A 17,270-nucleotide genomic window follows, 5' to 3' on the forward strand; every position below is an offset into this window, starting at 1 on the left:
TTTGATCTAAAACTAGCTTGGAGTTAGGCATGGAGGAATCAGCGAGCAAGGCAGAAAAGGAGAGTATGGCGAAGACCATCGCTGGAAATGTTAAAGAACAAAAGTTTTGGGTCGTAATTAGGAAGGAACTTGGAGTTGATCCACCGTTGTACCTGAAGCATCTCCTCACCTGTCTGGGTTTCGATTCAGCGGCCGCTCTGAAAAACCTTTCAAGCGAAGCCTTTCTAGAAATGGAGAAATTTGCCCAAACTGACATGCTGGGATTGTTAGGCGAAGATGGTTACACAAAATCAGACTTCTTCGGTATCTACAGTAATACACCTGAACAATTCCGCATACTACGAGGACATAGGTTTTGCCTCTTCGAAATTCAGAAGTATATTATAGAAAAGGGGTTGAACCATTTTGCTACGGCCGAACAGGATATTAATGAAAAATTAACTAACATCAAAGCAAAAAAAGAAACCAAGGAAACGCTAAAAGCTGTATCGGGAAAAAAATCAGATCCACAGTCACGAAAATCACAGGACTTATTGAGTGAAGAAGATCAATTATACATGCTCATTAAAAATTGGTTTTCTAAGCAACCAGATGGTGAAGAAACCTTCAAAGATTATTTAGAAAGCCCTAAAAATCGGTATATAGAGGTATCTGTCAAAGAAGACGTTGACGAAGAAATTACCTATTCGGGGAAAATATCGTGTTGCCTGTGTAAAACTAAAATTACCGCGCATAAAGCCGAATACGGGAAATCAGTACCGAGGAAAACTCGTTGGGTATGTCAAAATTTTATGAAGCACGTAAAGGAAAAACATTTGACTTTGAACCCTGTGGAAAATTCGAAGGAAAATTTATTTCCTCGCAAGCATAACAATAGCAATAAAATTGATACAAAATCGGGTCAGGCGGAAAAAAATACAGCAAATGTTCTCAAAAACGTCGTCGCTAACACTACAGCTTTTACTTCTAGTTGTAAAAAGGTTCAACCCGAGGTTCAACCACTTATTACGGATGTATTCGATAAAGGCACCAATGACAATGATAACTGGAATACAAATGCTAGTTTGAGCGACAGTATCGCAAACAAGAACCAGAAGCTCGGCCAAAATTTACCAAGAATTATCGAAGACGTGAAATTAGTCACACCCGTTGAAATAAGAAGGGATATTATTAAAATTGAAAAAAGCAGGGGAAAAAGGCATATTACTAGAGAAATTGAGAGTGATGACGAAACGGAAGCGAAACCTACTAAACGGTCGAAAAATCGAATTGAAAGCGATGAAGAACTCGAAGTATCTGCACGTGACAAGCCAAATGATGAATCGGATGTTAGATCACAAGCTGTGATAGTTGAAAGTACAAATGATGAGTTACAGGGGGAATTCAACCTCGGAATAATGTAAAAGGGGTTCTTTGTTCCGAGAAAATTCTATCAACCCCATTGACTAGTAATACCAAAAATACTAAGACTATAGATACAAAAAGTTCCGACTGTGAAAAAAAAATTAAAAAAGATCTAAGAACTAGAAGTGACAAATCCTACCGACAAAGAGTGAAGAGTATTACTACAGAGAGAACGATTCCATATTATTTTCCAACATTGAACGAAATGGAATTGCTGTTGAAATATAATGCAGAATTAAAGGATTGCGTGAAAAATTTATTAGCACAATCGGCATCGAAAAAATTAACGAAGTCTTGTCCAACAGTCAATGAAAACAGTAAAAGTAACTTGTTAGTACGAAAATTGATGAGAATTTCTGACAAACAAAGTCAGGCCGAATCTTGCGGGAACAGATACGATTGCACAGTGAAAAAGTTTGCATCGTATATTTTCATGATTGGTGGAAGATTGTCGTACGAAACGTTATGCGCGAACTTGCCTCTACCATCCCCCTCATCTGTCAGTCGGTATTTGTTAGAAAACGGACCAGACATCATTGAAGGGCAGCTTCGATTGCAGGAATTGAAAAATTACTTAATCAAGGCCGACCTGCCTCTAGTCATATGGGTAAGCGAAGATGCGACGCGTATTACTGGCACCGTGCAATATGACCCAAAAACTAACCAATTAATTGGGTTGGTATTACCAACAGATAAAAATGGAATGCCTAAGTGCAAATCTTTCATGGCAACGTCACCAAAAGTAATGGAAGAAACGATGCAAAATATTCCAATTGCTTCTTTGGCGTACACAATTATGGCACAGCCTTTACAAAAAAATGCGGCGTCATTTTGTCTGTGCATATTTGGAACCGACAATAAATTCACAGCCGAACACGTGCTTAACAGATTCCAATTTATTTACGAACAATGTCAGCAATTCGGAATAAGAGTATTAGGATTTTCTTCGGATGGTGATCCAAGATTGTTAAAAGCGATGAGGATTGAAAGCCAAATAGGTATTTCGAATCTTGATTTACTCTTTGGTAAAGAAAATTGGACATGGTTCAACAGTGAATTTTGCAGTGAGTACTTTGTTTGCCAGGATACTGTACACATTGGTACAAAGCTAAGAAATCGCTTCATCAAAAACTCAATTGTTCTGCCGATGGGAAACAATATAGCGACTGTTAGTCACCTGAAACTATTGATACAGTCACAATCTAAAGACAAACACCAGATAACTTATTCTGACTTGGACCCAAAGGATAAAATGAATTTCCCTTCTGTTCAAAAAATATGTCAAGAAAATGTCAGAAAATTACTCAATGATACAGTACCTGGCAGCGAAGGAACATGTCAGTATTTGAAAATACTACATAACACCGTAGTTTCATACATCGATTCTGAATTAACGCCGTTGGAAAGAATATTTAGCATCTGGTATTCTGTGTTTTGTTTAAGGATGTGGCGTGCATGGATTTCGGCAAATGACAGTTACACTTTGGGCAAAAATTTTATAACTTCCAACTGTTACACATGCATTGAAATAAATGCTCATACGCTTATTGACGTCATCATACGCCTGAGAGATTCGGACCAACCAGAACTCTTCCTGCCATCTTTATATAGTAGTCAACCATGTGAAAGCTTTTTCCGACAAGTCCGTTCAATGTCATCCACGTACTCGACTATTGTCAACTGCAGCATGATGGACATCATTCATCGTCTCAATAGAATTCAAGTACAAAATGAAATCATCATCGAAGAGTCAGAAAATATTATATTTCCAAGATTTAGGGAGAGAAAAAGTGTAATCAATGTCAACACATATCCACTACCTTCTAATCAAGAAATACAGAAAACCGTTGAAGACGCGAAATGTCGAGCTATTGAAGATCTCGGGAACCTTGGTATATTTTTCAACAATATCTTATGTACACTGCCTTTTTCTGCAAAGTCTATTCAACTAGACTCAGACGACGAATCTGACAGCGAAGAAATCAGCGAGGAAACGGAGAGCGCAAATGAAGACACTATATCTGCAGAACTTGAACATGATATGATTACGTTGCAGTCTGTAACAGGAACTTTGGAACTCAAAAATTACTCCACCCAAACAGTTCAACTAAATGAAACGAGTCCATTTGCAGTCGTGCGTGATTCGTCGCAAGCCGAATACGTCGTTAGAAAATCGTCCATTTGTTGGCTGCTTAATAAAACCAAGCACCGTTTAAGTAGCGACAGACTTCAGAGAGTACGAGAAATCGAACTGCCGCATTTGTCCAAGAAGGTACTTATTAGCTTGATATTAACTCTTCCTAAATAAGTAATGAATATCTTTCCTTATGACCCAGACTCATTAAAATACTGCGGAAAATGTCCTACCTACACCTAGAAAAAAAATATAATGCAGCATTATTCTATGGTAAATGTATAACCCCAACGAATAGAGTTGTATAATTTATGCGGCAATTGGTTGAGATTCTAAATTTTTAGGAGGTTGAAGTTCGTAACGTTAACGAGACGATACAATTTGAAGAAAATCGCCATTTTGCAACTTTAGAATTTTTTAGAAATGCAGTAATCAATAAATAGTGGCTTGAATCAAGCAAAGTCAACCCACATCAGAACTACAGCCTCTGTAAAGCAATTACGAAGTTGAAAAACATAGTTTTTTTTCAAATAATGTGTCGTTACGTTAACGTTACGAACTTCAACCTCATAAATTTTTTAGATTCCATCATTGGCACATCCTGTCGTTGTGATGACTACAAAAAGTGTTAATTTTCAACTTCTTGGTTCTCCGTATAATGTTATTGTTTTTCTAGGAATCAGCTACTAGATCAAATACTGTCGAAGAGAATCCGGAAATAAGTATAGGGACATGGATGCTTTTTAGAGAAGACACTGAGGCAGAAACGAAATACAGAGTAGGCCTTGTTCTTGGATTCGTCTATCTAACTGGAAAAACAGACCCACAAAGAGAATACTCCAGATTAAGCGCTGACGTCAATAATGAAAGTATTGGCGTACTATGTACCTGGTATAGATTAATAAGTTCTAGTCTCCGTCCGGCACCAGTGGGGTCACATGATTACAAATGCATTTCTGGATATATGCGAACTTTACCAACACCACAGATAGTTGATGGGCATATTTTTTATTCGGATTTAGTTTTGAAACTAATCCTCGAGATTATTCCTACAACTTCACTCCAAGGTAATACTGCTGTGAAAAAATTTCATTTGAAATCATTGCACGTCTGGTTACAACGTTTTGAATTTTCAGGTAAAGATGCAAATATCGGAAATTTTGTGCTGATCGAATTTCTCACCAAAAAAACCAAAAAATACTACATCGGCGTTGTTAAAAGTATCCAATCAAGAGACAGAGATTGCGAGGAAGATTATGAAGTCAAATTCATGCGAAAAGTGACGAATTCGTCGAGCTCCATATTCGTTTTTCCAGATGTGGACGATACAAGTTATGTAACAGGAGATCAAATAAAGCTAATTCTGAGCAACCCGAAAATTGACCGAAGACGTCATCATGTATTCAGTGATTCTGATTTGTTAGAGTACGCTGTGATTTAAAAGTTAATTGAAGATCGTCTCAATTGCTAAAAAATATATATAATTATGTATCGTTAACCTCTCCAGAGTACTATTAGCATAAATATACAGAGAATATTATTATAATATATAAATTATGGTTGCGTTGAATTATTCTTTACTATATTTAAAGGTTGATTTGCAAATTTTATTATGAAATTTAGAGGGTAAAAGAGGTTATAAAAAAATAGTTGCAATAAACTATTTAATGTAATTCAAGCAAGACTTCAGGGATGCAATTAATGACAGTGAGACAAAAACCATTGTTAATAGGTATACTGAGAAATACTCATCTTACAGTAATATAATGTGTATCTATATAAATATATAATAGTCATGTAATAGTCTTGTAATAGTTGTATAATTAGTATGCAATAGTCATGCAATGGTCATGTAATTCATGTAATACTATGTGTAATACATATGCAATACGTATGTAATACTTGTGCACTATCTGTGGAATACGTGCAATACTTATGGGATACTTATGCAATACATGCAATACTATTGTAATCCCTATGCCATACATGTAATACCAGTGTAATAACTATGTAATATGTGAAATACATATGCAATGGTGTCATACTTGGGACAGTCATTATGAGAGTGGTAAGCCCCTCGCTCGCAGTGGCTTTTACATCTGGTCTCTCTTGATAAGCCATGACGTTTAGTGCGGAAGGATGGACCAAGAGTTCCAACTGTTTCTCAGCGAATAATTCTTTGGATTTGTATATTTTGTGGGTAACCGCAAAGATGATAGAATAATGCAGTTTCTATCCGCAAATGCACGCAGTGATGATTACCACTTGGATTATGCAAATTGATATCCGATCCTTGCCCACTTTCAGCTTGGGTATACCTTCGGTTCGTTCCATCTTTTCTCCTGCTACACTTGGTGATTTCGTATGCTCTTGTGTTTTACACGAGTAAAACTTGGTCACTTTATTCGCTCCACACATAAAATTTGATACATTTCGCTATGTAGCTTACGAAATTTGTCCTTCGAAAGAGGATTACTTCTCTCTCAGGGGTTCTTGAATTCGTGACTCCTTGGTTCGTAGAACATCACTCGATCTGGCCTTCTGATCGAGGCGGCCATTTTCCACGCGCTGTTAGCTAAATTCACTGGTGTTTAGCATAGACTTGCCGTTTTCCCAGAAAAAGACGAGGAGTATTGAATAAATCTGGGGTATACGACTTGTGCTTCTGAGTAAATGCTACAGATTCGACCGGACAGAGTAAATTGCACTGTCCGTTAGTCACAAGCCTACTTTGTTAGCTTGATCCGCAGCTGTGGAAATAAAAACGGTAGTATAATCGAATAACTCGTTGACTGTCCTTTACCAAGGCATAAAAAAAAAAATAAAAAAATAAAAAAAAAAAAAATTGTACACCAACTGGCGGAACACGAAACAACGAAACGATAGTAGCAAGAGCTTGCTCGACGACGTCATTCGCGTATTTGCCAATCGGTAACACCTTTTCAACATAAGCATAAAAACCCTGTGGCTAAAGTGTTGGTTATGCGATTTTTACGATCAAGCTGTTATTATATGGAAAAAACGTGTTGTACACACTTGAAGTAGGTATGGGAATAAAAAAGGTATGGAGTTTCAAGTCTGATGAGTGATTCGCTTGCATTTTATAGCATGTCGTAAACATGGCTGGACACATTAGACACGCGCTCGAATTGCTACTTGAGACGGGTTGCTTGGTAATGTTTGAACTCTTCATATTTATACACACACACATACATGGATGTATTATAACAAGCCACGAGTGAATAACCGACCCTGAATGTAAAATTCGTAGCTTTTCACTTTCTGATTTTAAATTACAGTATGTTGAAAAAATCCTTTCATTTCTCTTTGACGTATAATATTTATTGATTATCAAAATTGTTTATTACTCACAAGCAGTTCCCAATGTCGTTCGTCATTAAGGAGTTTTTCAAACCTGTCATCCGTAGTTCTAAAAACGTTTCAGCGCTCCTGTGTCAGACCCTGAAATATAGTTGTCGATGTCTGAGGTGGAATCATCAACCTGTTGGAAATATTTCGAATGTTTGAAGAAAAAAAGAAAACTACACCTTCACAGAATAATAAATTCCAATATCCCGCCATTTGGGAGTCATTAGTGCTTTACTGTATTTTTCAAAGTTTGCTATCGCTGGTGACGACTGTAAAATACCTAATTAGAGATCTGATGTTATTCGTTCCAATTGTACTTCATTTTTCTGTTTCGTATATTGGCAAACGACTGGGTGGAGTTGGAAGGTGAATTTTTTAAATTCCGGGAGAATGTTGTAAATATTACGAATAATTATGCACTCGGTCGTAATTGCGTCATTTCTACAAATTTGATCCGCTACTTGTTTGTTTGTTCGGATGTTCACAGGTGCTATTTCACGTTCGACATCCGAGGCTTGGCCTTTACATTACGATTGTTGAGAAGTGACGCCGCCTACGTAAACCGCGTCGCTCATCTTTCTCAGTTTCCCTGCCCCCCCCCCCCCAAACCCGCAACCGTATTCCCCCTTCGTCGTCCCATTCGTATCGATATGGTAATATTCGGTATACGCTTGAAGATATCGGAACCGAGATGCGTTCGCGTAGGATTGGCTTGGCGCAATCCCCAACCGTTACGCAAGATAGAAGAGATCGAGGTGGTTTTTTCGTCTCTTCGATTTTCATCTCTCATCTTCCCTTATCCGCAAGCACATTCGCGAATATTTCCAGATTTGTAGACATCGGTGTAAATGGCTCCCCGGGGTTTGATCATCGTCAATGTAGACGCAAGGATTTCAATGTATTCGCTCGATTCGCATCTTCTTACCTTCAATCTGCCTGATCCTCGTTACACACGCTCCCATACATAGTAAATCGGAATTCAAGGCGGATACGTGATGGCTTTTCATTCATTGTTACCTACTCGTGATGCGCACGTGACGTTGGATTGCACGTACCGTCCTACACTCCATTCTGCCAAATACTTTTCGCTGGAATTTTAGCTCGAGTCACGCCTAGGGATTTTTTTAGCTTCTACCGTGGTTTGCCGCCTGGTAATTCTGTTTCGAGTGTAGGTTGCATCTCTGCCTTTCGTCGGGACGAACTATACGGATAACAGAATTTCTCGAGAATGTGTATTACAAACTTCTGTGCGATTCCGTGCCAAATACGGTTCTACTTGCAAAGAATCGTATCACTGAATTGAATATTTCACATTTATTTCTCATATTTCTTTATCCTTTCTAATATTTGTAGAATATTTTATTAGAAGTCCTAGAATATCTGTTCCGTCAAAGTCTAGTTGTTTTCTGATCAGGTTATGATCGGAAAGTAACGTTATTATAAGGCGTGGAGGGGGGCTGGACCGTCTGAAATCATATCTATTTTTAGGAGTTTTTTTTTTTTCTTAAGAAGACGCGGTAGCGCATCTCTTGACATCACTGTCCAACTTGTAAAAGAAAGAAAAAATTCTTAGACTCAAAAATACCTATTCGGGTACAAGCTCGTTGCTCAAATGTTATGCGATTATGAACAGAAAAGTTACTTTACAAAAATTGTTAAAAAATTTTTTTTTCAAAGTTTTGAGATTGAGATTTAAAAATCTAGCCATAATTTCGAATCGATAAACAAGTTTCAAAATTGTGTGAAAATTTCGAATCGATCGGACAAAAATTGACCGAGGAATCTACGCCACCGGATTGGAAACAGGGTCGTTCGCTCACTTTCCACATTATTAGTAAACACATGAAATCTTTTTTCTGTCTACCGTACCGAAGATATCTTGTTGAATTTTCACTTTAAATACTAGTTGTTTAAAAATTACTATAATCTGTGGCGGCCATTTGCCACCAATAAGCCAACGATCACGACGAAAATTATTGAAATGCCATTTTCTTTTTCTACACAATGTCTTTACTGTAACGTAAAGTTTCCTTTTTCCAAAGTATCCAGGCCTCCATCTGCCAACCGAAAACCTCGACACATCCGGCATGCGTTTATGGTGCGACGCAACCCTTAGCCTCGACTCAGGGGCGAGCCTGCACTTTTCCGCATTATTTTTTCCCAGTCTTTACCGCACCAGCTGGCTAGTTTCATCTCAGCCTTCCGCATCCTTACTATTAGGTCGTCCAAACTCTGAAACCCTGCTTTTTATCGAACATACGAACCATTTGTCATCTCTGTTGTTACTGTTACCCGAAATTTTGTTATCGATCAGTCGATCAGTACCCCATCATTTCCACATAGTCACTTGTTTAAGAGTCACATGCATTGAAATGATGAAGTAACGAGTGTTTGTGAAAATTTAATATGCTTCAACGTGTAAGTCATTTCTAGATTAGACCATGCTTGTTCAATCTACAGTCACGACTGTCTCTATACCAAAGAGCATAAATATGTGGAAAGAAAGATTTAAAGTCGGTACGTATGATTTTATCTTTCCGTGCACATCGCATGCGGCATAGTTCGGGGACGAAAGCGTAACTGTATACGGGACACAGTTGCAGAGTGTACATAAATCATCTCATTGTCAGCGACGATATTTGTACTTGTATGCCAGAGGCGTATCCCTGCCTAGTAATGCATGTGTACACAAAGTGCATCTACTTGTAGCTCCGCCTGTTAGTATCATCATATATGTATATCCGTACGGGTTCCACGTCCCTGCGTATGAACGGCGACCTCTTGTTTGTTCTGCATTCGACATTCCCTGTTTCGACGAAAATTGGGTTGAATCATCAGTCGCCTCTTCAAATCGATGGACTCGAAAGACTGGCGGACTTTACTCGGCTGCAACTCCTATTTCTTATTGTCGGAGACATATACCTAGTACAAATTAACTCCCGTTGTTCAGCGATCAGAATTTTGAAACAGCCATTCCGAACCTTCAAAGTCTAGTGCATGGTCTGTTCAATGGTGAGAGAAACTACTCGACCCGCTACGTTCTGCAGAAAACTGTAACAGTTGCTTTTAATCTGGTACATCGTACATCCGAATCACTTTTTATAGGAAATTTAGGCACATTGAAAAATTGTTATTTGCTACTTGGTACATGGGCCACAAACTGTCTGGATCCGGAGGGTAGTTTTTTTCAGAATTTAAGAAATTCACGGGTTCTTTGCTCCATCCTTTATACGTTTTGTTGATCTCTTCGTTTTTGAAAAACCATATCATTTCTAACCAGGATATAAACTTTTCACCTGGGACCTATTTGCATCTAGCGGGTGCAATTTCTATAAGAGCTCTACCCCCCTCTGTGCTATACCCTTTTCTACTTGTGTAAGTTATATAACTCCGTTTGTCGTTGGTTGAATTGAAGATCCAGCGGATCTTGAAGTAACCTACGTTTCATCTTTCTAACAACGCAACTGTGCCAGACAAAAGGAAACGAGCTCTGCTACGTTCGTTCCTTTTCTTTTTCTTGCGCTTTTCACTAGGTTTCCATATTTTCTTCAGCTGCGACGATTTTTATTTTGGATCTTACTGTGCGCATTTGTTCATTATTTTTTTTTTTTTGTTTTTGTCGCTTTCCGTTGTTGTTCCTTCTCTCTTAACCTATCTCCCTCTTTCTTTATCTTTAGATCAAATTTATGCGTTACCTGTTATACAATTCGATTCAGAAATTACTTCCTAGACTTATTCCATAGCCTTACCTTTGCCCCCGTTCTGTGAGCCTGTTTCTTATAATTAATCCTCTTTCGTAAAGCTGATATTACTTCTCTAACGCAACAAGAAGTCGCTGGGTTTTGCTAGATTTATATCGCGTGAGTAACCCGATTATCAGAATTGGTGTATCTTAATAGTCGAAGACTGGCGAAATGGCGTTCGTGGTCAGTAGATCGTAAAAACCTAAACCCATTATTAGGAAACATCATTACATTTATTTGCTGACTAATAAAATGTAATATACTTTATAGAAAATAAAGCATTTCGGCTGAGAACTGTTTCGTCTTACGTAATATCGTTTTCATTTTTATAGTTCTATAGTTTTAGATCTGGATAAAATGCGTCTAACGTCAACTGAACTCCGTTGCATGATGCTCGAAATCAGGAATTACTGTACGTGCAGGCATCGTGTGCCCGACTACTTGTAGGGCCCGTTTGGTGTTTATCATCCACGTCTTGTACACAAGTGTTTCACTTTTCAAGTCTTCATATCGCAAAGCTCGATGTAATTATCTTTGCCTCCATCCTAATTGCCGCGACCGAGTTCTCTGTTCTCTCGTTAACAACCACGTGGCTCAAGAGTTGTGTAACCTACCTCCGAAGTCATCATCCTGTGCAAGGTAAAATCAAATTGGAGGAAGTCGAGTCAAGGGAATGTCCGAATTCAAAAGAGTACCAAAAGAGCCGCCATACGAATTTCGTTGACCGACATAAGTCGGAGACCGAGAGGGTATCTCGTGTACCAGATTTACCTCCTAAATTCTGTCAAGGGTTCGCTGAGTCAGGTTACCAACAATTGTGGTGGACGAGAGGGAAACCTAACGTGAAAATGAGAGCAAGCCAGATATCTGGATAACGTGCCATTATGGATATACTCGTTCCAAAGAAGTAGCGACTTCATTCTTGATCCGCCTACGAAAATCGACACATCCTGATCAGCTGCGGCACTGTTCCGAATGGGATCGAAGCGTTATCCTACAAACCTGCAAATCTGCCCCGCAGCATCGCGACTTTTCATATACGCGTAGATGAAATATGGAAGGTGAATGTGTCGGGAAAGAGCAAGTTTAAACATTGAGCGAAGGGCTACATTCTGTACTGTTTTGCTAAGCTTTTGTCAGTCATGCAATACTTCTGGTGTTTCGAGGTTACAGAAGTGGAAATGAACGCTTCGCAGATGGTGCTCGATGTTGATTGAATCACGGTACACATCTGGGTGTAACCGATGAGTACAGTAGCGTCAAGTTTTTACGTGATTAATCATTGCTTTGCCGCGATCACTTACTCCGACATTAATTAAGTTGCCCTGCAGTTTTGTGACTGCAGTTGTTCAGCATTCATCTTCAGATCAAGACTAAATCGTTGGTATATATATACCTGCTCTGTTTCCGATAAAATGTCGTATCTATCTTGGCGAGACAGGTTTTTGCTCTGTCACTATCTGCGGCAGACTGTGATGAGGATATATATGCCGTATATCGCGACCATTTTCATCTCGGGAGTTTTGAGAGTAATTATATTAATGGGGAAATATTTAACCATCCATGAACTCAGCGGCGCTTGAACGAATAAGAAGCAACGGTGCGCGATAACTTTTCCGAATACGTTTCTCGAGTTGAAATTACATCGAAAATTAAGTTTCATCGTCAACTCATCTTGCGCATAGCCAACGATTTGATCTAGACACGTATCAGCGAGCTTTTCATCCTAACTTCTGTGACAAAAATAAACACGTTGTGAAACTTTAAACTAGATTTACGAGAATAATAGTCTTGCTTATTGTGGAGGTGATTTGAAATTTTGAGGCCTTAAAGTAGATATGTGCTTCTGGCTGTCCGATAAAGGATAGATTTCGCAACACCTTTGTTAATTTCGCTATCGTATACTATAACGGCGAGCCTATTAAAAACGTAAAAAAAAAGTGTTTTCACTTTTTCAGGCCATAATAGAAAGAATCTGGAACAAGATTGTTCAGCCAGAATATACTTCATCGACGCTTTCGTGAATTTCTTGTAAGGCATCACTCGCAACAAAACGAATATGGAATTGGTACCCTCTTCTAGATTGATTTTTCATTATACATCGTTCGTCTTTTTCACAAGCTTGCAGAAGTTTAAAATGTGATGCATTGAACTAAAAAAAATGTGGTGAAGCTTGTCCTCAACCTTTATTTAAGGGTAAGTTGAGCAGTTAAACGTGAGATAATTATCATATTTGAGTAAATCGAATCATAAATGACGACTGAGGTTCCACACAATCATGCATCTGCCATATTTTTCTCTTTAGTGTACACATCAATTGATCTGTGAGAAATCATGTTTTAGTCCTAATGAATCTCGCAACGCTAAGGAATGGTAGTTTTACAGTCACGCTTTTGAAACGACTAAAAAAAAAAGAAATAATTGAAAAGAAAAATCAGTTTCAAAGTGAAGTGCCTTGTTGATTTGTAGCCTCGAAAAATCTCCGATTTTCAAACGTTGCTGTTTTAATAGTTCGTCCGCTATAGTACCTGGTCAAATATTTAATGAGCTTGAAATAAACATCCTCGCTGATTGCGAGAATGAGTTTTCTGGTATGGGTCAGGAGCCGAACAGCAAAAGAATGTAGAATCGATACCAGCGAGTCCCGACTTGGATTTGGAAGGGTCAGTCGTCTGACGGTAGTTGGCATTGCGCATCGCGTATATTACCCTCAAGGATGCACGAAACATTCCGGTATTTGCAAACCGAACACGCTCCTCGGTCCTTTCATTCCTGCGTACGTATCTCGGAAGACATAAATAACTTGGTCATACGCTAGGTTGGTACTTCTCCTTATCCTTTCGCTCCTTCTCTCCCATGCTGCACATGCTCCCTTTCCGCTTATCTGCAGTTCAAAGTTGTACGATTCTCTCTGCGTACATGGTCTAGGATATGTCACGGATCAAGTTATGACCATCTCTAACGATACTCTTTACTTTTTGTCCTTGATGTCTCTTCCTTTATGCAAATCTTCTTTATTGGTGGACAACAGAGAAGATATTTCCGTAAGTTTGAACTTTTTTATTTTACTTATAAAACGGTCAAGTTCATTGTCCACAGCAACGGTTGAGACATTTATTTGACAGATTTTCAGGAAAAATTTAATCATGTTATAACATTAGCTTTTGATTCTATTCTAACAGTCGTTTCATGGAAAATTGAAAAATCTGATTACACTTGATTACAGTGACGGTGCGTAAAAGTGATGTATGTAAATTCTGTTTAAAGGTAGATTTTTTCTTTTGCCGATATCAAATATGAAAGCGCCGATTCACAGACAATTAGTCTTTTACGTAGTAGTAAAAAGCAAGCGATATTTGTGTACGGAAAAAAAAAAAAAAAAAAAAAAACGAAAATAATTTTGTGGAAGAAAGTCACTGCGGTACCCAAATTTTGACTTTTCAATTAGGTACTCGGCTGTACAGCGAGATAAAATATTTCCATGCAATATTAAAGACACCGTAGCATCGCGTAGTGCTTTTTATTTTGGGTAATTTTTTGTTGTTGTTTTAACGCTGGGAACGTGACCCTGAAAAATTGAGAAATGTAAAATACTTTTCTCTCTGTCTTCTCAACATCACTGTAATAATGTACATATTTACATACTTTTATTCATCTGTTTATTTTTCATTGTCTTTACTCTTTCAACACTTTTATAGATCCTGAAACATTTTAATTGTACTACGTTTTCTGATTATCATTGTCTTTTTTCACTCTCGTTCTTATTTCTGTGATCACTGTTATGTTTTTCTTTATTTTCCATCCTTTCCACATGAAATCATGGACATCCGATGGTTTTGGCCAAGCTGTTTGTATTATTGTAAACTGCTTGTACTATCATGGATCCCCACTCTGTTAATTTCCTTAGTCTATGATCAATAAACTTCTCTCTCTTTCTCTCTCTCTTACTTTTTCTTCCGAGTGGGAGACGAGGTTAGCACTTTTTCATTTTTCAACGCCTCTAGAATCGGCGGGAATTTCTTCTCTGCTTTACTTCTCGCCCCCGTGAAGCCAGGAAGGGTGTAACGGCGAGGCGGTTCGTGTTTGAAGAAGACGAGACTGTCTGAGTTTGCAAACCGTCGCGTCGATTCGCGATACCTAGTGCTCACCACACGTCTGATCTCGTCACCAAAAGCTGGTTGCACCCGGATCAAATTCCGAAAACTGGCCACGTACGCCTCGACGCGCGTCCGCCGCATTGCAAATTTTTTCATTGCTTCTCGAATTCCTTCGCTTTTATATGATGCGTTCCGTGCAAACTTAACGGATATCCGATCCGCACTATCTCCAATTTCTTTTTCTCCAAACGCAGTTTATTAGCATAAATCTTGCGATAAGTCAGACTTTTTTTTTCACGTAACGGTTGCCTTCTTTTTTCGTTTCATTTATTTATTTATTTTTTTTTTTCTCAAAATGTATTTTAATGTAATTTGAGTTACGATATATCATTATTGTTACGTGTGGCATTCACGTAAATGTTGCTGAAAATTTTTTGATCCCACGAAAAGTCGTCTCTCTGTCGCACTTAGTCGAAGATCCAGCTGATTCAGAAAAATACATTGAAATAAATAAATATGAATAATTAAATCTGCAATCAAAACATTTTTCTCTAATTACATGTGCTTATGTACAAACTTTTGCAACATTCATTCGTTTTTGATATGATCTGAACTCGTACCAAATTTCACAATGGCCTCGAATCTTTCAAGTTTTGAGAAAAGAAAAGTTGAGCCAAGATTCAATCACGTTTCTACAATAAAATTTATGCGCTGCTTTGAGAGTATTTCGAAGCAAGTCCAGTTTTTCTACTTTCACATTCAGCCAATTTTTTCATATTTTAACTGCACTGTGCGAAAGTACGAAAAGGAAACATTTTCTGATCGAAATATCTATAATCTGAGATTATCAAACAAAATTGCAGAGATTTCCGCGTGTCTTTAATTCGCGAATTGGCTTATAACGCGTTACGTAATTCGTGAAAGAAATCGAAGAACGGGTAAATTTATCAAAGAATGTCCCATACACGCGCACGAATTATTTCACGTAACCTCCGAGGTCGGCCGCATAAGTATTCCGTTGTTTTCCTTTTCCAAAGGATCATGCACCTGCGGGGGACATTTCTCAGGCGTAGCTTAATTTATTCGCGGTGCATTGTCCTCGCTAATTAACACTCGCGAGTTTCTCTTAATGTCTCGCCAGTCTCGGTCCCGTCTTTTTCATTTCTCTTCACCAACAGCCTCGCGACGCTCGATCGTGTCGCTTCGGAGTTCTTACATTCCCTGGAGAATGATCATCCTTGGAAATACGCTGGCTGTGAACGTCGTACGCGTTTGAAAGAGTTGCGAAATAGGAACAATTATACTTCGAATACGTTGTCATTCTGCCAACAGTTTTACGCCTGGCTGCTAAACCGCATTATTCAACTCATCAGCGAGCAGAGAATAATATTGCAATCGCGTGTTTGACAGAAAAACTTATTTTCTCACTTTTCGCAAGTAGGCGAAGCTCCTCGATGCTACAAGACTTATATCTATGCTGCTAGATATCAGAACGAGCGGTAGGTCGGAGTTGTAGTTTGATGGTTGAAACAAGTGAATGTTGTTAACTAGAATATTGCATCATATGCGGTCGCGCGGTGATTGAAAAACTGACATTAGACCTAATGAGTAATTATTTTCCATCTGCTAAATATATTTTTCTCATTTTCTTGGTTGCATTGAAATATTTCGCAATAAAATAATCGCAAAGGTGATTCTGATCGCTTTCATTTTTTTTTCTTTAAACGGTACAAAAATGAGACATCTAGTTTGACTCCAGTCTAGATGCGATCTCACTTGCAAAAACCATTTTGGGTCACTCCGATGACGCTGAGTATCCGCTGGATACAAATCGACTAAATCCGGAGGAATAGGAGATGATAAAATCCAACGGAAACAATTTTCTTCGGTATCATTAAACTTGATTCTCTAGGTTCATTTGTTCTTATTTTTTTATGATTTCCTTTTTCTGTTACAGGTAAGTCCGGCGTCTCATTTGAACCAAGAATTAGCGACGCTTGGGAAAGGTTGCCCGGTAAGTAGAGTAAGTAGAACTATTCTACAACACCTCGGTGTAGGCATTCACCGTCACGCTCGTTTTATCCTGCGCTCGGCTGCGTTCACTGCGCCAAAGGATGCAGTCAACCTGGCGTAGCAGTGTGTATACTGTTTATGGAGTAATAATACCGCTGTACTTAATCTTTCCGCCCTGTACCGAGTCAGGTAATTAAATCCGAGCGGAAAGACTCGAGAGATCAGTATACTGCAGAAGCTGCAGTTCTGCTTCTGGGCTAGTGAGTTAGCTCGCTGCTCTGCTTGTAGAAAATTTGCAAAACATGGATGAGAAAATTAAAATTAAATTAAATAATGCAACGTGAAAAAATTGAATCGTTTTACAAGCTGATATTTTTATTGCAATCATGGATTTTTGCCCTAATTAAATTTGCGAAAATCAATTTCACTTGATACTTGAAACGTTTCAGACTTGAACCCGAATGATATTTCGATTCAATACAGATTTCTAGTTGCTCGAAATACGTTTTT

General features: G+C 38.4%; 2 protein-coding genes across 4 annotated transcripts in view; both read left to right on the forward strand.

Annotated features, from left to right (window-relative positions):
* Positions 1-17,270, forward strand: part of LOC138190342 (CCR4-NOT transcription complex subunit 6) — a 319,292-nt gene that overhangs the window by 42,547 nt on the left and 259,475 nt on the right. The gene's annotated exons all lie outside the window — the stretch shown is intronic.
* On the forward strand, positions 1,607-5,595 carry LOC124224950 (uncharacterized). 2 transcript variants are annotated; one of them, XM_046637259.1, is made up of 4 exons: positions 2,279-2,402; positions 2,848-3,676; positions 4,215-4,605; positions 4,675-5,595. In XM_046637259.1, the coding sequence occupies exons 2-4, from the start codon at positions 2,849-2,851 to the stop codon at positions 4,977-4,979; spliced, it is 1,524 nt and encodes a 507-aa protein (XP_046493215.1). In that variant the 5' UTR covers positions 2,279-2,402; position 2,848; the 3' UTR covers positions 4,980-5,595. The 2 variants fall into 2 exon arrangements, with proteins under 2 accessions (XP_046493213.1, XP_046493215.1); XM_046637257.2 differs by having other exon boundaries at positions 1,607-3,676.

This window comes from Neodiprion pinetum, chromosome 1, assembly GCF_021155775.2.
Source record: "Neodiprion pinetum isolate iyNeoPine1 chromosome 1, iyNeoPine1.2, whole genome shotgun sequence".
In the NCBI taxonomy this organism is placed as follows: Eukaryota; Metazoa; Arthropoda; class Insecta; order Hymenoptera; family Diprionidae; genus Neodiprion; species Neodiprion pinetum.